The 19683-nt window shown below is 35.1% G+C and overlaps 1 protein-coding gene across 1 annotated transcript; it reads right to left on the reverse strand.

Moving 5' to 3' along the window:
* Positions 1 to 187: 187 nt before the first annotated feature.
* On the reverse strand, positions 188 to 19471 carry SPACA1 (sperm acrosome associated 1). The gene is made up of 7 exons (XM_012444179.2): positions 19206 to 19471; positions 13313 to 13369; positions 9655 to 9756; positions 8509 to 8615; positions 7728 to 7863; positions 2826 to 2946; positions 188 to 819 (listed from the first exon to the last, which is right to left on the reverse strand). The coding sequence occupies exons 1-7, from the start codon at positions 19417 to 19419 to the stop codon at positions 666 to 668; spliced, it is 891 nt and encodes a 296-aa protein (XP_012299602.1). The 5' UTR covers positions 19420 to 19471; the 3' UTR covers positions 188 to 665.
* Positions 19472 to 19683: the final 212 nt, after the last annotated feature.

The raw sequence follows: 19683 nt of genomic DNA on the forward strand, positions 1-19683 counted from the left end.
ACTTATCAGTGGTCATTCAAAAGCCCTTAACTCACTGCTTCTCTGAGAAATATAGGACATGTTAAATTCATGTCATTTCCTCATGCACCTCAAAGTTCCTCTCCAGTTCTTCCTTACATATATCCTACATACAATCATATTTAAGTCACGTAATACATGGAAAATGCTTTTGGCAATGCTTGGCACATAGTAGTCACTAAGTATTTATTGTTATCATTATCATTATTACTTCATGTCTTACAAACTTTGTATGTCACATGCCCTGCAGAGATTCTAAAGTGTGATTTGCTTTAGCAAGTTCAACCAGTGCTCCCAGGGGAGAGAAAGTCTAATATGTAAAGCATTTCTATATTACATGTTCTTATTTAGGACAAAACAGACAAATCACCTAAGAAGTTATCAAAGTGATAAAAAATGACCTTAAAAGATTTGTTGGGGTTACCGTTAGATAAATATCTCTAAGCTATTACCTGAAATAAGTGTTGGGAACAAATTAAAAGTAATATTTGATAACTGATAAAACAGTCCTATCCTCACACTGCATTTCCTTCACACTGTGGCAATCCATTGTAACATTATTAAAATATTTCAGTAATATTTTATTTTCATAATAACGAATCTAATATTCTGTAATATCCTTTGGTTTGTTATATATCATTCATACATCATTCATTCCATTCACTTAAAGCATCATCTTCACCAGGCATTTCTGTTGGTGATTGGTAAAGAGGAGTTGAAGCTTTGTATTTCACAGAACTCTGCTCGGATTGTACCTCAGGCGTGAAGATTTTTGACACCCAGAAAGACTTGACTGCTTCCCTGGAGGAAGAAACAAAAACCAAAAGCACTATATGAAGTGAAAACTAAAACTGAATAGATTTCTATATTTTCTATGTATAGAAATATATGTATGTGTGTGTGTGTATATATAGCTGTATGTATATATTATATTTATGGTACAAATATATATACAAGTACAAATATATATAACCTGTATATATACAAATATATATAACCTGCATATGTATTTGTACCTGTATATATATTACAGGCACATTACATTACAGGTATATTACATTTATATTATAAAGGAAAGAAAAAGAATATAAACATATTTATGACTACTGAACTGTATACTTTAAAATGGTAAAAATGATAAATTTTATATTCAAATTTTATCTCAGTAAAGAATAAAATTTTTAAAAATCATAATGATAAAAATTACTATTTAAAATGTTCAGCACCTACACTAAGGTTACATGACCATCCCTACTCAGGAAAAAGAACTGGAAGGCTGATTTTAAAAAACACTTTTACGGGGGTTGGGGGGTCTGGGACATACTCTAAAAAATAATTTTTTTATGAAAACAACTGTTTTTGCTTAAAGTCTCGGTGGATTTTCTGTAATACATAACAAAATCATTTTCCAGCCAGTTCATTGTGATGATGCATCCAGCTGATGCATCACAAACTAAAAATGAATAATGAATACAAAGGCACTTCTTAAAGAAGAGGTAATATATATGTACATATATTGTATAATATATGTATATATAGTATATATATTATATGTGTACATATAGTATATATGTATTATATATGTATATATGGTGTATATATTATATATGTAAATATAGTATATATACTATGTATATACAGGTCATATATGTGTACTATATGTATATTTAATATATATGTGTATATAATATACAGGTTATATATGTATTACATGTATATGCATGTAAATATATATTACTTCTTCTCTAGTGTTTTTTATTATTTTTAGTCTGTGATGCATATATATTACACATATGTATCATATATGTATACACATACATATATGTGTATTGTATATATATACATACGCATATATGTATGTATACCTATATGGTACAAATATATATTTGTATATATAGTACAAATACACATACATAATATATATGATGATATTTATAATAGTTACATGAGTATTACACCCTGGTAAGTCTGAGGGCTTATATACATACATATTACATATATATGTGATGCATATGCAATCATATGTAACATATATACATCACAAACTAAAAGTAATGAATAAAAGGGCACTTCTTAGATAAAAGGTAATATACATAATATGTTATATATACATATATGTACATATGTACTATATAACCCATATATTATATACACGTATTATACATTATATATAAATATATAGTATATACATATTTAGTACATATATATGACCTATATATATGCAATAATTGTATATATAATACAATAATACTGTATAATAATTTACATACACATTTAAAATATGTATAAAATAAAAATATATAAAACATATATATTACCTCTTCTCTAAGAAGTGCCTTTGTATTCATTATTCATTTTTAGTTTGTGATGCATGAGCTACAAATTAGTAATGAATACAAAGACTTACCAGGGTGTAATTCTCATGTAGGTATTACAAATATTGTCATACAAATGAATTAGTAAGTTAAAATAACCAAGTTTTAGAATTGAGAGAACCACAACTGGACAATATAAATTTCATTAAATAAAACTTTTAAAGCAATTAACATGTAAAATTATAAAAATTGCATTTAACAGCTCTCTCATGGCTGGAGAAGCAAGTCATGAGATTGTTTTTAAAAGCATCTACATAAAGAGATGGGGTAGCCTGAACTAGGGCAGTCACAGGAGTAATGAAAGGAGATGGACAGTTTCAAGACAACATGTAGGAGGCATCCTGCATAGGGCTTTGCAATTCACAAGATGAGGAGGGGGACGAAGAGGAGGATGTCAATCATGGGTGATGATGCATTCTGCCATTCACCTACCAATTTGCAATTATGAAGATCAATATAAGGATTATAGATACAAAACAAATGATTCCTACAGTTAGACTGAAGACCAGGACTGAATCAATGTCTGGTCGGCTTGATCTTCTCATCCGCAATTCTAGAGAAAACACACAAATCTAATGATTATCACTACTGAGGAAAAGGAAATGGGTATTTAAATTAAAACTTCATATTTGAAAAACAACTGTAGAAAAATACAAAAATACTTAGTGGAGAGAAAATTATTAATGATCTTGCTCTTTATGTTTGGAATATCCTCTTCAAACATGCAAAAAAGTTCAAAGAATTTGACAATGAACAGCCTATGTTACCGCCATCTAAATACTACCATTAACATTTTACAATTCATCTATCCATCCTTCTATCAATTCATTAATCCATCTTATTTTGATGCATTTTAATGTAATTTGCAAATGTCAGTACGCTTCCGACCAAATTTTTCAGCAAGCATATCATTAACTGAGTTTTTCAGGTTTTTCTTTGAAGTAAAATTTTCACGCAACAAATTGCACAAAGATTTTAAACGTACATTTGCTAGGTTTTGACAAAGGCAAACTCATATATGTAACTAAATGCTAGCCAAGATACAGAATATTACTATACCCCAGAAAGCTCCCTTGAACCTCTTCCTAATTAACCCCTTCCTCATCCTCCAGAGGCAACAAGTATCCTGATAGTCTCTTCCACCATAGATTAGCTCTGACTATTCTAGAACTACATATAAATGGAGACACACAGTAGGTAATCTCTTCTGTAAGGATTTGTTTACTCAGAATAATGCTTTAGAAATTCACCCATACTGTTATATGCAACTATCCTTTTTTTTTATTACTAGGTATACTCCACAATTTGTTTACTCATCCTCCTACTGATGGATACCTAGGCTGTTCCAGTTGTGAGATATTATAAATAAAGCTGCCATGAACATTCTTACACAAGTCATTTTGTAAATAGATATCTTAATTTTTGGCTAAATATCTAAGAATCTGAGTGTGGTTAGCTTTGTGTGTTTAGCTTTCTAAGAATCCATGAGAACATTCTCAAACTGATTGTACTGACTGTACATGTTTTATAAATGTTTTCTACAAGATTTTGGCTTGCCTATTCATTATCCTAATGATTTCTGTTAGTGAGCTGAAGTTTTTCATTTTGATGAAGTCTGATTTATTCAATGTTTCATTTTATGGTGATTGTTTTCTGAATTATGTCTAAGACACGTTTGCCTACTCCTGAATCATGCAAATATTCTCCTATATTTCTTTCCTAAAGCTTTATGGGTTTAGCTTTTACATTTAGGACTATGATACTTCTCTAATTTTTATATATGGTATAAGGAAGGAATTGTTTTCCATGCACATATCTACACCTCTCTCTCTCTCTCTCTCCCTCTCTCTCTTTAGGAAATGGGGTCTTGTTATATTGCCCAGACTGGCCTTGAACTCCTGGGCTCAAGTGATCCTCCCACCTCAGCCTCCAAAGTAGCTAGGATTACAGGCACACACCACTGCACCCAGCTCACACACCACTCTTACATCAAGCATTATCTCCCATAACTCTCTGCTCTTTCAGCAAATAAGGTTATTAAAGAGACAAAGGTAATCTACCATATGTATTATAGTATTGCTACATTGTAAACTGGTAAAAAGACAATTAATATAAAATATTACTTACTTTGTGAATTATATAGCTTTATTGTAGCTCTTTTATGTCCCCAAATTCTGGAATCATAAAAGATTCATGGAAGAAAGAACTATAGAGATCATCTGATCCAACCATTCCATTATACAGATAAGTAAACCAAGGTCCAAAGAGGTTTAATTTATACAAGCTATATTTTGACTACTTAAATATTTTGATTTTTGTAAGTATCACTCTGTCAGAGTAGTCTTCTATATAAGCAATCTCAACTGCTTATTTTTCTGGATTTGTGTCTCTATCCATTAGATATCATGGAGTATAACTTTCCATTCTGCCTAGTAATTATAGAGCTATAAACTCAAGTTAGGGATCTCACTGAATAGTTCCAACTATGCTAGAGTAATTCCATATATATTTATATTCCAACATTGCTGGATTTTTAGAAATTTTTTATTTCAAAATAACTTTAGATTTACACAAGTGGTGACATTTTGAAAACTTAAATAAAAGACACCTTTTAGAACTGAAACCTGACAAGGAGAAAATGCAAAATTCATTTTTCCATTACTCTGCAACGTTAGCTGAGAGAGGGTAGAGAGTGAGGAGCATGAAGATTTTATTTATTACAACAGTAGTCTTGAAAGGGTCACCTAGACTATTTTTATAGGTAATGAAAAAAATAGGCTCAGTTTCCTATGGAAATATTTAATGAAAAATAGGTTAAATTTGATGCTCTCACTTTTTAGATAACCTCAGCTTATGTACTTATTAGTTTCTTAGGACCACCATGACAAAGTACCATAAACTGGGTGACTTAAAAACAACAGAAATGTATTGTCTCACAGTTTTGGAGGCTAGAAATCTGAAAATAATGTGTTGGCAGGATCATGCTGCCACTGAAGGTTCTCAGGGAAAGATCCTTCCTTGCCTCTTACACCTTCTCAGCGTCTGGTAAGCTCAGACATTCCTTGGCTTGTGGTAGCATAACTCCAATTTCTGTCTCCATTTTCACATGGCCGTCTTCTCCTTTGTGTCTCTCTATGTCTTCGCCTGATATCCCCAACTCTCCCGTGTGTGTGTGTGTGTGTGTGTGTGTGTGTGTGTGTGTACACATAAGCATGCCCAAATATTTCTCTTCTTATAAGGGCACCAGTTATATTGGATTAAAGGCCCACTCTGCTGTAGTACAACCACATCTTAACTAATTACATCTGCAAAAAACCCTATTTTCAAATATACTCACATCCTGAATACTTCAAAGTATCTTTTTTAACAATGCCTAATTATGAAAGACAACTATTGTGGGAGTGAAAAATCTGATATTTAAGTGAATGGATGAGAATTTTTCACTAGGGAAACCATATTTACCCTAAAAATATCTCAATTACATATTTGTTTCAAGCTAGTACCATATTGCATAGACATTTCTAGCCAAAACATTTGTTTGATTTCTAAACAGCCAAAGGGGTCTGTTGCAGTGGTGTACCCAATTGTCATGTTTAAAGCAATTAATAAATACCAGAGGGTTCTAAAAACATTTTGTCAATCAGTGCATGTACTGAGATGGCAGAGCTACCCCACCATTCCTCGACTGCTATGAGAGAGAGAAGATAACTTTGTCTCAATAAAGGCCTGACATCTTAGGGTCTGTGTTCCAGTCTTTAAAATATACACTACCAAATGCATGCTCCCTTCTAATTATGAGAGGAGCTAACCACTGAATTGCCCTAACAGGGACCAAACAGTAGGGACAAAGACTGAGAATGGCTCCACACACTTTTAATATGAACTAGCCGCTAGTTGAGACATTTTTTAGTCTGATGATGTTTTTATTCTCTTGCCTTTTTTAGAGCTTTATTGAAAATTATCCTTTTAATGACATCTGATATCCCAATAGAGGAGTAAGATTACTAGCTTTCGCCATGAAGATGTTTCTAAACTCATTAAAGAGCATATCAAAGAAACTTTAAATAGTAGTTTATTTTTTAAAATCACCCTAAAACACTTCAACGTGTTTTTCCTTTCAATAAAATGCATTATATCGTGTGGTATCTCTAGACTACAGCAGAAATTCTTTCCTTTGGGTTCAGAAATAGCTTCAAGAAATCCAAACACTTTTTAAAAATTACATGTAACTTTTGGCATATTTGTATATGTGGACATTTTTCTGGAAAAGTGATCCTGAGCCTTGATAGGATTCTCAAAAGAACTTGTGACCAAGTCCCCACATCCTTAACAACAAAGATGATAACAACAATAAAAACAGTTAAGAGCAACACAACAAAAGGAAATACTTACCTGGGTATGTAAGCCATCACAGATTAAATTGCAGATATGCAAATGGATCTATTTCACAAGGGAAATATGGTTTCTAATATGTAAAATTACATTCAGGACAATATTTTAATTTTTTGATATATATATTTTTTGAGAACCGTATTATTGCTTCATCAAAAAACATTTGCTTTGGCCGGGTGCGGTGGCTCATGCCTATAATCCCAGCACTCTGGGAGGCTGAGGAGGGCAGATCACAAGGTCAAGAGATCGAGCCCATCCTGGCCAACATGATGAAACTCTGTCTCTACTAAAATATAAAAAAGTAGCCAGGCATGGTGGCAGGTGCCTGTAGTCCCAGCTACTTGGGAGGCTGAGGCAGGGGAATTGCTTGAACCTGGGAGGCAGAGATTGCAGCGAGCTGAGATAGTGCCACTGCAATCCAGCCTGGCGACAGAGTCAGACTCCATCTCAAAAACAAACAAAAAATTTGCTTCAACTATGCAATGCTTAAAGAGACATACTTTGACATCACATTTCTTAATTTTATTTATTTTACTGAATCAAAATTTTCATGAGCATCCATGAGAATTCCATTTATCCATTTTCATTTTTATAATGAAAGTAAAAGAAAGAATATAATTCAAGTTAGAGGACTGTTCTTTGAAGATACCTAAGTTTCCTAAAGTGAGGCACTTATGACGACTTTTTGAAAAAGAAACTAAGAACTTTGTAGAAAGGTCTAAATGATGTAAACCAGTGGTTCTCAAAGTGTAGTCTCTGGACCAGCAGCAACAGCATTACCTGGGAACTTGTTAGAAATGGAAATTCTTGTTCCAGTCCCATCCCAGATCTACTGAATCAGAAACTACGAGGGCTAGAGATTGGTGTTTTAACCCTCCAAGTGATTTTAATGCTCTTTACAGTTTGGCATATAAGCAAACCAAGACATTGCTGGGCACTTACCATTACTCGTATAGACTGTGAATTTAATAGTTGCTACTATTTCATTATTATCCAGAGTGTCACACTCGAAAGCCAAGGGGTGATTTTCCCTGCGTACTTCTAGGATTGCCGAATCATTTACAAGTACAATAGATTGCTATTTAAAAAGAAAAAAATAACAAAGTATCAACATTCTTCATGTACACTCACCAGGAAACAATTTATTTTCCTTAAGGAAAGGAGGGCTACTGTCTCTCTTACCCTAGTTTAGTAATTAATAATCTACATGGATTTTCAGTCACACAATCCAGACTTCAAATCCAAACCCTACCACTTCCTGCCTGTGTGACTGTGGACAAGTTACTCACTGCACCTCAGTTACTTACTTGTAAAAATGGATATAATGATAGTGATTACCTCATGAAATTGCTATATAGATTTAAAAAGGCTCTAGCACTCAGTGTCATGTCTGGCACTTAATAAACCCTTAATTAATGTGACCCACTGTTATCACTATACAACTCCTATACAAGCTAATGAAAATCTTGCTTCCAAAATGGAATACTTTGTATAAAATGGACGTCTTAAAGTTCTGATTACAGCTGGCCCTTGGACATATGTAAAGTCTTAGTTCTGCTAAATAATGAAAAATTTTAAATTCCAAAATAATAAAGTTGTATAATTCTTAACTTCATTTTGGCAAACTGCTTTCAAAAAGAAAGTTTTCTGAAAGTCATCAGAATTGAGAAACAAATTTTATCACTCACTATAAAGCACGAGATTACATCCATTCATTACTCACTTGGTCTGGCCTTAGAAGTTTCCACATATATTTGAAACGATTTACAGGAGATGTGTTAATACATGCCAGTCTAACACTTCCAAGACTTTCTGAAATTGGCTTACCCCCTGAAAAAAAAATTAAATACAGAAATACCATTGGGCCATTATAAATTGCTTTATACACGATATTCTTTTTTTTTTTTTTTTTTTGAGACAGGGTCTGGTGTTGTTGCCCAGGCTGGAGTGCAATGTGCAGTGGCATGATCTTGGCTCACTGCAACCTCTGCCTCCTTGGCTCAATCCATCCTCCCACATCAGCCTCCCAAGTGGCTGGGACTATAGGTACATGCCACCATTCCTGGCTAATTTTTTAAAAAAAATTTTTGTAGAGATGGGGTTTCACCATGTTACCCAGGCTGGTCTCAAACTCCTGAGCTAGAGTGAGCCTCCTGCCTTGGCCTCCCAAAGTGCTAGGATTACAGGTGTCACAATACTACTTTGAAAAGCCACCTCCAGTTTTAAAAATCAACTATCTGCTAGAAGTTATCAAATTTATAATTGGGAGTTTGAGTGTAGAGGAACAGAGGACTGATGGATGCAAAGATAAAGCCACCAAAAGGAGCACGTAAGGAGACAACAGGGCTCTCTGCTCCTTATGCAGAATAAAGTGTAAAGAAGAAACAAGGGCAATTGACTTAGTGATCTATTAGACTAAACTATGATATCTATTGGTGGCTTCCAATGTACTGGTTAGGGACTCCCATTAGAGATACTGAAATTTCAGAACAGCGTAATCTGATAAAGAACAGCTGTCAAAGTTCTCAATTTAAAGTTTACCAATCTACTGATAAAACGCCATGACCAAAGGCATCAAAAGCATTTCAACACAAAATAGCCTCAACTCCAGACCCTATATACGGTAAGTCTCCAGTGTATTGTAGAGAATATAAGCTAAATTTTAGAAATCTCTGAAAAAATGTAAAGCAAAATCAGAAAGTTACTCAGAACTATAACTATTTAAAGAAGTGGAATTTTAAATTTTATGATTTCCTTTTAGTATGTCAACTGGTTGCCTCCTTCTACTCAGTGGCAATCTGAGGTGAAAAATATTTTCACAGAGTAAACTCTTCCCCACAGTTTCCCTCCAATACATAATTCAACTCACAGCCACAATCTATTGGTCCACGGCATTCTTCTACCCGTACAATACACTTGGATTCACCACCAGGGCATCCATTTGTTAATAAGACTTCTCGAATGCCAATTCCTTTGGTTAAAAAAAAAAAAAAGGCAAATGTTAAGAGAAAAACTAATTCCAGAGTCTCTTCACTTTCCCACCTAGGTCTTTTCTTGAGATTTTTCTTCTAATTTCAGAAATTAAGTTCCTAAATTCAGAATGAGAATACTTAAAATTTTTTTGGCTCTTCATTTTGAATTATTTCCTAAAACAGCATTTTCTGGAGTGAGTTACATGAAACACTAGTTCCTCTGGTTACTATAAGAAAAAGGATTCCATGACCATACACATTTGAAAATGGTACATTAAATAAAATTAAAGGAACTGCTTTACTACAGAATTTTGGGGGAACTTCTAATATGTTAGTAAATTAATATGCTATTGTATACATTTTCATTGATCTAAGATGTAAAATTTTTACATTTTAACATCTTTTAAATCAGAATACATTTCATACATTTGATAACATTTCATAAATTAATCAGCAGTATTTTTCCTTTATAGACTACATAAAGTGTAAGTCTATAAAGTCTTGGATTTGATGAAATACAGTGGTATACAATATTTCACAAATTTATTTGACCATGTAACTTTTTGGGGAAGTATGAAGGGAGCTTCTGGAGGAAAATTAAAAATTGCATTTTAGCATAAATGGTGCCGTTAAATATTTAGATTGGTAAAATGTCTGCATTCAATATAGAGAGGACAATCTATTAATGACCAAATCTCCATTTCCAACAAGACACTCTCTTTAGATTGTCACACTTTTTTTGTAATAAGAAATTAATTTTCCTAACTGATCTCAGAATTCCAGAAAATGCCTCCCATCACCAGAATTGAGAGAAATAACAAAATGCTAGATTAGCTACATGTTGAACCATGTCCCATGTTAAGGCAGGCTAAGAAAGAGTCCATTTTTACCTCTTTATCTACCAGACTTCCTCTTCCAGCCCCTCTAAGATGTTATCTCAGAGGGAAAAGGAAAGTTGATGACTAGAGTTGTTTTATAACTGCTTCTCAAACTTGATCGTGCATGCAAATCACCTGGAGATCTTACTAAAATGCAAATTTTGATTTAGCTGTTTTTGAATGGGTTTGAGATTCTGCAGTTCCAACAAGCTCCCAGGTGATAGTGATGCAGTCTGTGGACTGCACTTTGAATAGTAAGGGAGAAGACTCCACATGAAACAAGAAAACGGAAGGATGGAAGGAAGAAGGTCTTTGGTTAAGACAGATGACTGAGAATGGCTAAAGTATGGCTCCACTTGAATTTATAAAAGATTCTTTTTTTTGAGATGGAATCTCACTCTGTCACCCAGACTGGAGTGCAGTGGCATGATCTCAGCTCATTGCAACCTCTGCCTCCCAGGTTCAAGTGATTCTCCTGCTTCAGCCTCCTGAATAGCTTGGATTTACAGGTGTGCACTACCACGCCTGGCTAATTTTTGTATTTTTAGTAGAGATGGGGTTTCACCATGTTGGTCAGGTCGGTCTCGAACTCGGATGACCTTATGATCCACCTGCCTCGGCCTCCCAAAGTGGTGGGATTACAGGCGTGAGACACTACACCTGGCCTGAAAGATTCTTTAGAAGCACAGCCTTAATTCTGAAGTGCATAGTTTTTTTTGTTTTTGTTTTTGTTTTATGAGAAGGAGTCTTGTACCGTTGCCCTGGCTGAAGTGCAGTGCGCGATCCTGGCTCACTGCAACCTCTGCCTCAAGTGATTGGCCTCCCAAGTAGCTGGGATTACAGGTGCTCGCCCCACCATGCCCAGCTAATTTTTTTTTTTTGCATTTTTAGTAGAGATGGGGTTTCACTATGTTGGTCAGGCTGGTCTCGATCTCTTGACTTTGTGATCCACCTGCCTCAGCCTCCCAAAGTGCTGGGATTACAGGCATCAGTTACTGTGCCCAGTGTGCATAAATATTTTTAAAGCAAGTATTTTGTGTACTTATTTACTTAGCTAAATACAGTTCACTGAGATGCATGTAGTTGTGAGATTTTCTGTAATGCCCAGTAACACGTAAAAATCTGCCTGGATATAAAAGAAAACTTTTTGACTGCTAAAATATTGTTTCAGAAGTTAAACAGGATTTTCATCAAAGCATTTTTCTCTTCTGGTTCTAAATTAAAAGGTTTTTAACATTTTAAGCATGGAATACTGCTTTTTCTAGTTTATTTTTTCCTTATAACTTATTACCATCTGACACATAACATGTTTTACATATTTATGTGTCCGCTCTTACTAAAATATGCATTGTTTGGGGCCAGAGAGTTTTGCCTACCTTGCTCATATCCCTAGCATCTGTAACAATGCCTGGCACATAGTAGGCAAACAATTTTTAAATGGAAAAAAAATCATTTGAGTGAATACAGTTCCTAAACTTGTCTTTAAATAATAGAAAACAATGTCAATGATTTGAACTATCATAAAAATAATTCTCTAACTGAGAATTTCTGAACTAAGCAGCTAAACAAAAATGTAAACTACAAATAAATAATTACAGGCTTACTACATGGATTTTTCTCATTTTATGACTCTGACTTACTAAGAAATTAAGGTTAAATTAAAAAACAGGTTAACACAATTTTAAGAGGTAGAAAGAATAGTGGTTGCCAGGAGATGGGAGGAGGAAGAAACGGAGAGTTAGTGTTTAATGGGTATTTCAGTTTGACATAATAAAACTTCTAGAGATGGGCAGTTGTGATGGTTGCACAAGAACGTGAACATGCTTAAGTCCATGGAATTGTACATTTAAAATGGCTAAAATGGTAAGTTTTATGTTGGGTGTATTGTACCACAATTTTAAAAAGCTTCTCCAAATAAAAACAATTAAGGTGTGATTTTTGACACCCCCACCTCCGTGAAATTCATTCGGATCTAGACTAGATCTGCATGAATTTTGATTGTCCCCTTTTCCCTCTCACCACTGTTTTCTTTCCAAGGTAGATTCTATTTAAAATAAACTTAATTTCATTGTGAATTATCTATGGTCTTCTCAGCACCCTGGTCTACAGCATTGGTTCTCAAAGGATAGTCCTCTAACTAGCAGCATCAACTTCATTGTAAACTTGTTAGAGAAATTTTATGTCCAATTTCTATCCATGGAATGATCAGACTAAGTCATATTCTTTGAATATTATCCTCCCAACAAACCCAATACTTCTTTTCTCCAAAACATGACACATAAATTGGAGAAATGTAGAATATATAATGGACTATTACAAATAAGTAAATTCTTGATAAATTTGCCAACACAGTATGTGGGAAGACATCTGTGAGATGCATTGGAAAATCTTTCATCTTCTGAACATCTGTGAGATAGATAAAATTTTACTTTGCCAAAAAAATATAGGGAGCTGGCTTAAAATAAGATTTAGAGATTACAGACTGAAAATATCTTACAGTTTAAAGCAATCAGTCTGAGCTTTGTGTATACATTATAAGTATTAGAAACAAAAGATGCATGAAAGTACACAAGTTACAAATAAAAAGTTGCACACTATCTGCTTTTACCTTTCCTCTCCCCGCGCCCCCCCCCCCCCCATTACAACATGGTTTATTTATCTGCTCAATGCTACTTACCGCATGTAACGGTGCACATTCCGAATTCTACTTCTTTGACTACGTTCCTATTTGTAACTAAACATTAAAGGTAAAGATACATTATTTAATTATATGAAAACTTTTCTAAGTGAAACACCTCTTACTTAAGCAGACATTTTTTAAGTTTTCCATTTAAATCAGAAAGCAATGACATTCTGAGTACTGTTAATGTCTAAATCAAAAGAATCTCAAAGCTCTAAAGAAGTCCATCAAATCAGGAAATAACCTAATAGGAAGGTTTATATTTAAACTTCGTGTGTACCTTAAAATTTTTTTCATCAGTTGACATACAGTGAGTTAAAATTTGATAAAGGGTCAAAAAAACACACAAAGGCCTATCAGTTCTAAAAACCAATTTTTTCCTATTCTCCATTTTCCAAAATTGAGAATATAATTTCCATTCAAAAAGAAGTCATTAACCAGTGTTCATTAAAATGATAAAAGTTATAGATTAGTTCTACTCACTTCCCAGGTTAAGACAGTAAATTCAAATATTTCTAAGAATTTATTTCAACACTTTAGCAGGTTAGTATAGGAATATATCACTATTCAAGAAATTAAACTTTGTTGGTTCCAAATCATATGTTTCTCTTTTTCTGATCATTCTGAAGTTTGGCATAGAATTCCACTAGCTATAGCATATAAGCAATTCTTCAGCTCAAATTAGGACCAAAATCTCAATAGAAAAAAATATAAAGTGAGGTGTTAGAAGATGACTTTTAAAAGGCATTGTACCCTAGGACAACAAATCACATGGAAAACACATTGAACTAGAGTCCAAAGAGCTGCTTCTATCACTAATTAGCTGTTTGCGTTTGAGCAAATTAATTAAATGCTGTCAGGCTTAGTTAACCCTTCTGCAAAATTTGGAAAGGAAAATCCATCTCATTTGATTGTTGTAAGAATTAAATAGGATAATGTGTGTGAAAGCATTCTATAAATTGTTTAGTACTTCAAACATACTTAAGATATAATTATCCAATTTAAACCCATTTTGTACTTACTAATATAATGCTAAGATTTTTTTCCTATTTTGATTATGGTAAAACCTCAATAGTTTCATAAACACTTCTATTCTGTACTTACAAGCACCAAATACAGTTTTTTGTTTTTGTTTCTGTTTCTTTTTGAGACAGAGTCTCTCTCGCTCTGTTGCCCAGGCTGGAGTGCAGGGGCATGATCTCAGCTCACTGCAACCTCCACCTCCCAGACTCAAGTGATTCTTCTGCTTCAGCGTCCTGAGTAGCTGAGAATATAGGCATGCACCACCATGCCCAGCTAATTTTTGTATTTTTAGTAGAGATGGGGTTTCACCATGTTGGCCAGGCTGGTCTCGAACTCCTGACCTCAAGTGATCCACCAGCCTCAGCCTCCCAAAGTGCTGGGATTACAGGTGTGAGCCACTGTGCCTGGCCCCAGTATAGTTGAATACTCAGTAACACCTGATGCACATAAGTAAATCAATATTGACTTTATTAAGTCATTTCTTTAATAAAAATTTAAAAAGAACATCATGATTTAGACTATCATGATGATCCATTTTGAATTGTGGAATGCTTAGACACCTTCTACTGGCACATTATGAGATACAAATTAAAAACCAAATCCTGAACACAGAAAGCACGGATAAGAGAATGGGTGCTGCACTACTTTTAAATATAAGCTTTTTTTTCAAAAACCATTAGTCAATCACTACCTATTCTACTTTGGGAAAGTTGCTCAATTTCTTCCAACTCATTTCCTTAAAGAAAAAAAAAATGAGATTAAATGAGAAAGTCTCTAACGTCCCTTTCAGCTTTAATATTCTATGATGTATTGAGTGTCCCTTAGATTACCCAGTAACTTTTTTTAAAAAATGGGAATCCTACAATGGTGGATCAGGAGAAATGTATGTAACTGAACTTCACTGTGGCATTTGTCAAAATTTCCTGTTATAAACCTATGAGTAATAAGAAAATATATGGTCTAAATGTTAATAAAGTTTTATGTGTAACTGTTTAAACTTTAAGATCACAGATGTTAATTAACTAGTTGGTATCAATATGGTAGGAGTGATGTGTCACTGGGCTCTGTCCTGTTCAACATTTTTATTAATGACCTGGAAAAATATGCTGTTATCATGCTGACTGAATCTAGAATTCCACAAAGCTAGAAAGGATAGCAAATACATTTGATGATATATCTGAATCTAAAAATTACAGAGTAAAATAATGGGCAGATCTAACAAAATGAAACTTTGCAGGAATAAAGTCCTTCAGATATAGCTGAAAAGTCAGCTGTCGAAAACTATTTTATGGGTTGTCTTAATTTGATAGGACAGTTAAAAATGAATGGAGAATACAATAGTGAATTCAATAGGAGTCAAAGATGTGCTGAGGTTTCCCTAAAAATCTACTGGGTCTTAGACTACACTAATAAAAGCCTGGCATCCACAGTGATGAGGATAATGATCTTGCTCTTTTAGCTGTGGCCAGGTCCTCAAATGTTCTCTTCAGTTCTGGACAGCACACAGTAACTCTGGGTTATCATCGAGGTGCAATTTTAGTTTTTCAGTTTCTGAGAGTTGATTTGTTAGGTTGATATTTCATGACTTTTATCCTTCCTTAGAAGTATTCCAAAGACAAAAGGAACATATGTTTGTATAGGATAAAACCCACTGTATAGAATACAACTTTCTATTTTGCAATTATTGTGTAGGTCTATCAGACCCTTTTTATAAATCTAAGGCCATACCTGTATAAAAGATATAAGATATATTTAAAAGGCATATTAAAGTGTATACAAGGTATAACAAAAGTATAAGGATATAAATCTAACATCTTAATGATTTTTTCTTTATCTTGAAACACTGTGATATTTCATCATCCATAATGATGGTATTACTCATTATTTTCAACTACATTTTTTAAATGACTAAAATTTAAAAATGAAAGAATGATTGGAATTGCCTAGAAAACTAAAGTAATTGTGAAATAATTACACTAACACAGGCTATTACAACATCCTGTGTTTTCATATTGCTTTGCCCAAGGTATTGCATCATCTTTCAAAATGTAAAAGAAGTCTAGAGGTATCCTCCTTGTAGTCTATTTTTGGCTTTTATTGAACACAGTTGAGATTTCACAATTTTTCATTTTTTGCCCATAATGGCAAAGAGAAGAAAACTGACAGAGAAAACCATTTCACAATTATTGAACAAATCAGAAGATGAAAAAACAGATAACACTTTAGATGCTAATGATAACGAAATTAATTGTATAAGCAAAATCTCAATGAGAGATGATGATATCTTAGATGAATATACTAGATGAATTTTCTCTAACTTAAGAATTTATGAGTAAACATTACATTTCTGGGGATGAAAAGAATATATGGTATTATCATGTAGTTAGCCTTTGAACAGGAAAGATTTGATCCTGAAATATACTGTGACAGTAACTCGTACCATACTGTTTTCCTAAAAGGATATGGACAGTATTCTTTCTTTTTTATAACAGTTATGCACCAACATTTATTTGCCAAGGTTTGTAAATGAATATATTGTGATGAAAGATATGTATATAAAGGTGACTGAAAGAAAAGATTATGTAGAAATGAATAAAATTCATTGGATCAATCATTCTAATGGGTGTTTATAAATCTAAAGATGAAAATATTTTCCAATTATGAAGAAAAGATGGCTTTCTCTTTAACAAAATATGTGCCTTTGTAGTTTTCAAAAGTGTTGCTGTTTTTTTGACAAGTGCAAAAAGAACCAAGATTAATGACAAGCTAGAATCTATTAAAGATGCACTGAAAATCTGGAATCAGTATTAACATGACAAATGCATTCCAGGTTCATGCTTAATCACTGAACACTCAGTTGTATTCAAAGTACTTTGCCCAGTTAGGTTACATACACCTTCAAAACTAGGAGATATGGAATAAAAATTTGAATTTTTCCATGTTTAAATTCTTATTGAAATTTCTAACAAAGTTGTTTTCACTATTCCTTTATTCTTATTTGTAAATTATTTTTAAATGACTTAAAAACAATTTAAAGCTCCAGTGGATAGTAAATAGGGATGTTTCTACTGATTCACTGAGGGTTAAGGGGACAGTGCAAGCCAGGCACAGTGGCTTATGTCTGTAACCCCAGCACTTTGGGAGGCTGAGGCAGGTGAATCTGGGAGGCTGAAGCAGATGAATGATGAGGTCAGGAGTTCAAGACCAGCCTGGCCAAGATAGTGAAACCCCCATCTCTAGTAAAAATACAAAAATGAGCCAGGCACAGTGACAAGCGCCTGTAATCCCAGCTATCCAGGAGGCTGAGGCAGGAGAATCACTTGAACCCGGTGGGGGCAGAGGTTGCAGTGAGCCGAGACTGCACCACTGCACTCCAGTCTGGGCAACAGAGTGAGACTCCATCTTAAAAAAAAAAAAAGTGGGGGTGAGGTGGAGGTGGGACAATACAAATTTCAATAATAGTCCTGGAAATTTTCAAACCTCTAACACCTCAGATGTTTAAAGTTTTGGATTTTCACTCTCCCCAGGAAAAAGCACCTATGAATGAAATTGTATGTATTAAATCACAGAAAGTAATGGATTCCTTGAAGTCCGTAAGAGAGAAAACTGAGACTTTGAAAGGATAAATAACTAATCTACATTTTAATTTGAATGTAAGACATTATAACTTTATTGCCTGAGGTTAGCCTAAATATTTAGCATTTTATAGCTAGAAGTATTTCTTGACCAGTTTAATACTAAAATTGTTAATCCAATTACTTTAAAGAGAATGAAGCAACAGCTACTATGCTTTAGAACATGTTCTCTTCTTTCCTAGTCATCTTTCTTTTTCACATTTCCGAAGTCAAGGATCTTTTTAAACTCTCTGTAGTGTAATGTTACAAGGCCGTGCAAACCTCGATCCCACTATTAACCTCGAGACAGTCCATTTCTTGCTGTTGGCGCTGAGGGTCAATATCAGGAAATAAAAGAAAGGCTAGCAAACATAGCAGTCACTCTATATGTACAGACTAAAGAGATGTGAGAATGCAAACGATATTAAAAGAACCTCAACTGGGTCATTTACAAGGGAAGGCAATCATCCTTCTTGAGAAGGCAGCAAACTTGCAGCTGACCTTGTACCTGCTAGAATGTGAGTTACAATCAATATGACATGTACAACAGCTTGTCAAGTTTTATTACTTAATAAGCCAGCAGAAAAAAAGCAAATGTATGTACCAAGCAGAAGTTCATTGTTCCTTTGGTTAACATGTAGCATCTAACAAAACCACTAGTTGGATCCCTTGACAGCTGTTTTCTACTGCTCCCTTCCTTTGTCTGAGGTTGCACATACCAACTGAACACCACAATGCAGAGGTGCTCAAGACTAGGAGCTGCAGGAAGCTGCTATGGGGCTTCTGAGCAGCTTTGTCGACACACTGGTCTATCTAGATGTGTCATCGTGAAGGGGGATTCTGAATTCCATTGCACCCCCAAGTACAAATGTGGAAATCAAGCAATGTGAAACTTGGAAAAAAAAAATCTACTATGGAAAAGGAAAATGACTGCAAGAGGATCCTTTTGGTGGAAGCCTACCTCCCACCCTTAAAAAAAATATTTTTCCTTGTCCAAAGCAATATTTAGAAGCATTTCCGTAGCAATTTCTATATACGTGCTTATCTGTGTATCTTGCTGTGGCCTGGGAGAATGAACACATTCTTCTCCAGAGCCTTAAGATGCAAGAAACAGACAAACTCCGGGCTGAGGCACACGAGAGAACTCTCTGGAAGTTAACACGGATAATTCTCCTTGTTTTCGGGCTAAGAGCAGGCCTTTGCTCAGTCAAGAGAGACCTCCGCGTGCCCGCCAAGGGGTCTCCCGCCCTCACCATCCTCTTCGGTTTCAAGTGGGTCGTGGTTCTCCGCAGTCTCGCTGTCGTTTTCCGTCTCCTCCTCGCCCTCGCCTGGGCCTTCGCGAGCTAGGCCGGCATCCTGGACGGCGGCGGTGACGTTGGTCCCTCTCGCGGACTGGAGACCCGCCAGGAGCAGCCAGCCGACTATCAGCAGCAGCCAGACGGAGCAACCCGTGCCCCCGGGGCTCATGATTCTCTGGCCCGAAGGCCGTGCAATCGCGGCTCCTGAGAACAGGTGCGTCCAAGAAAGGTGCGACGCCCCGTCCGCAGCCACCTGGCTCCGAATCCCCCGTAGCGCCCAGGCAACCATTGAGGCGTCACAGTTTGTCACCACCTTCTGTCCGTGAGGCCGCGCTGCATTTGGGTGCCTGGAACACGCGCGGAGCTGGGCGGCTGGGGACGCAAATCGGAAAGCAACGAGGAGCCACGTGTGTCACGCCCCTAGGAGGGGATG

Source organism: Aotus nancymaae, unplaced genomic scaffold (genome assembly GCF_030222135.1).
Source record: "Aotus nancymaae isolate 86718 unplaced genomic scaffold, 86718_ANA_hifiasm-v0.15.2.pri h1tg000040l, whole genome shotgun sequence".
Lineage (NCBI taxonomy): Eukaryota > Metazoa > Chordata > Mammalia > Primates > Aotidae > Aotus > Aotus nancymaae.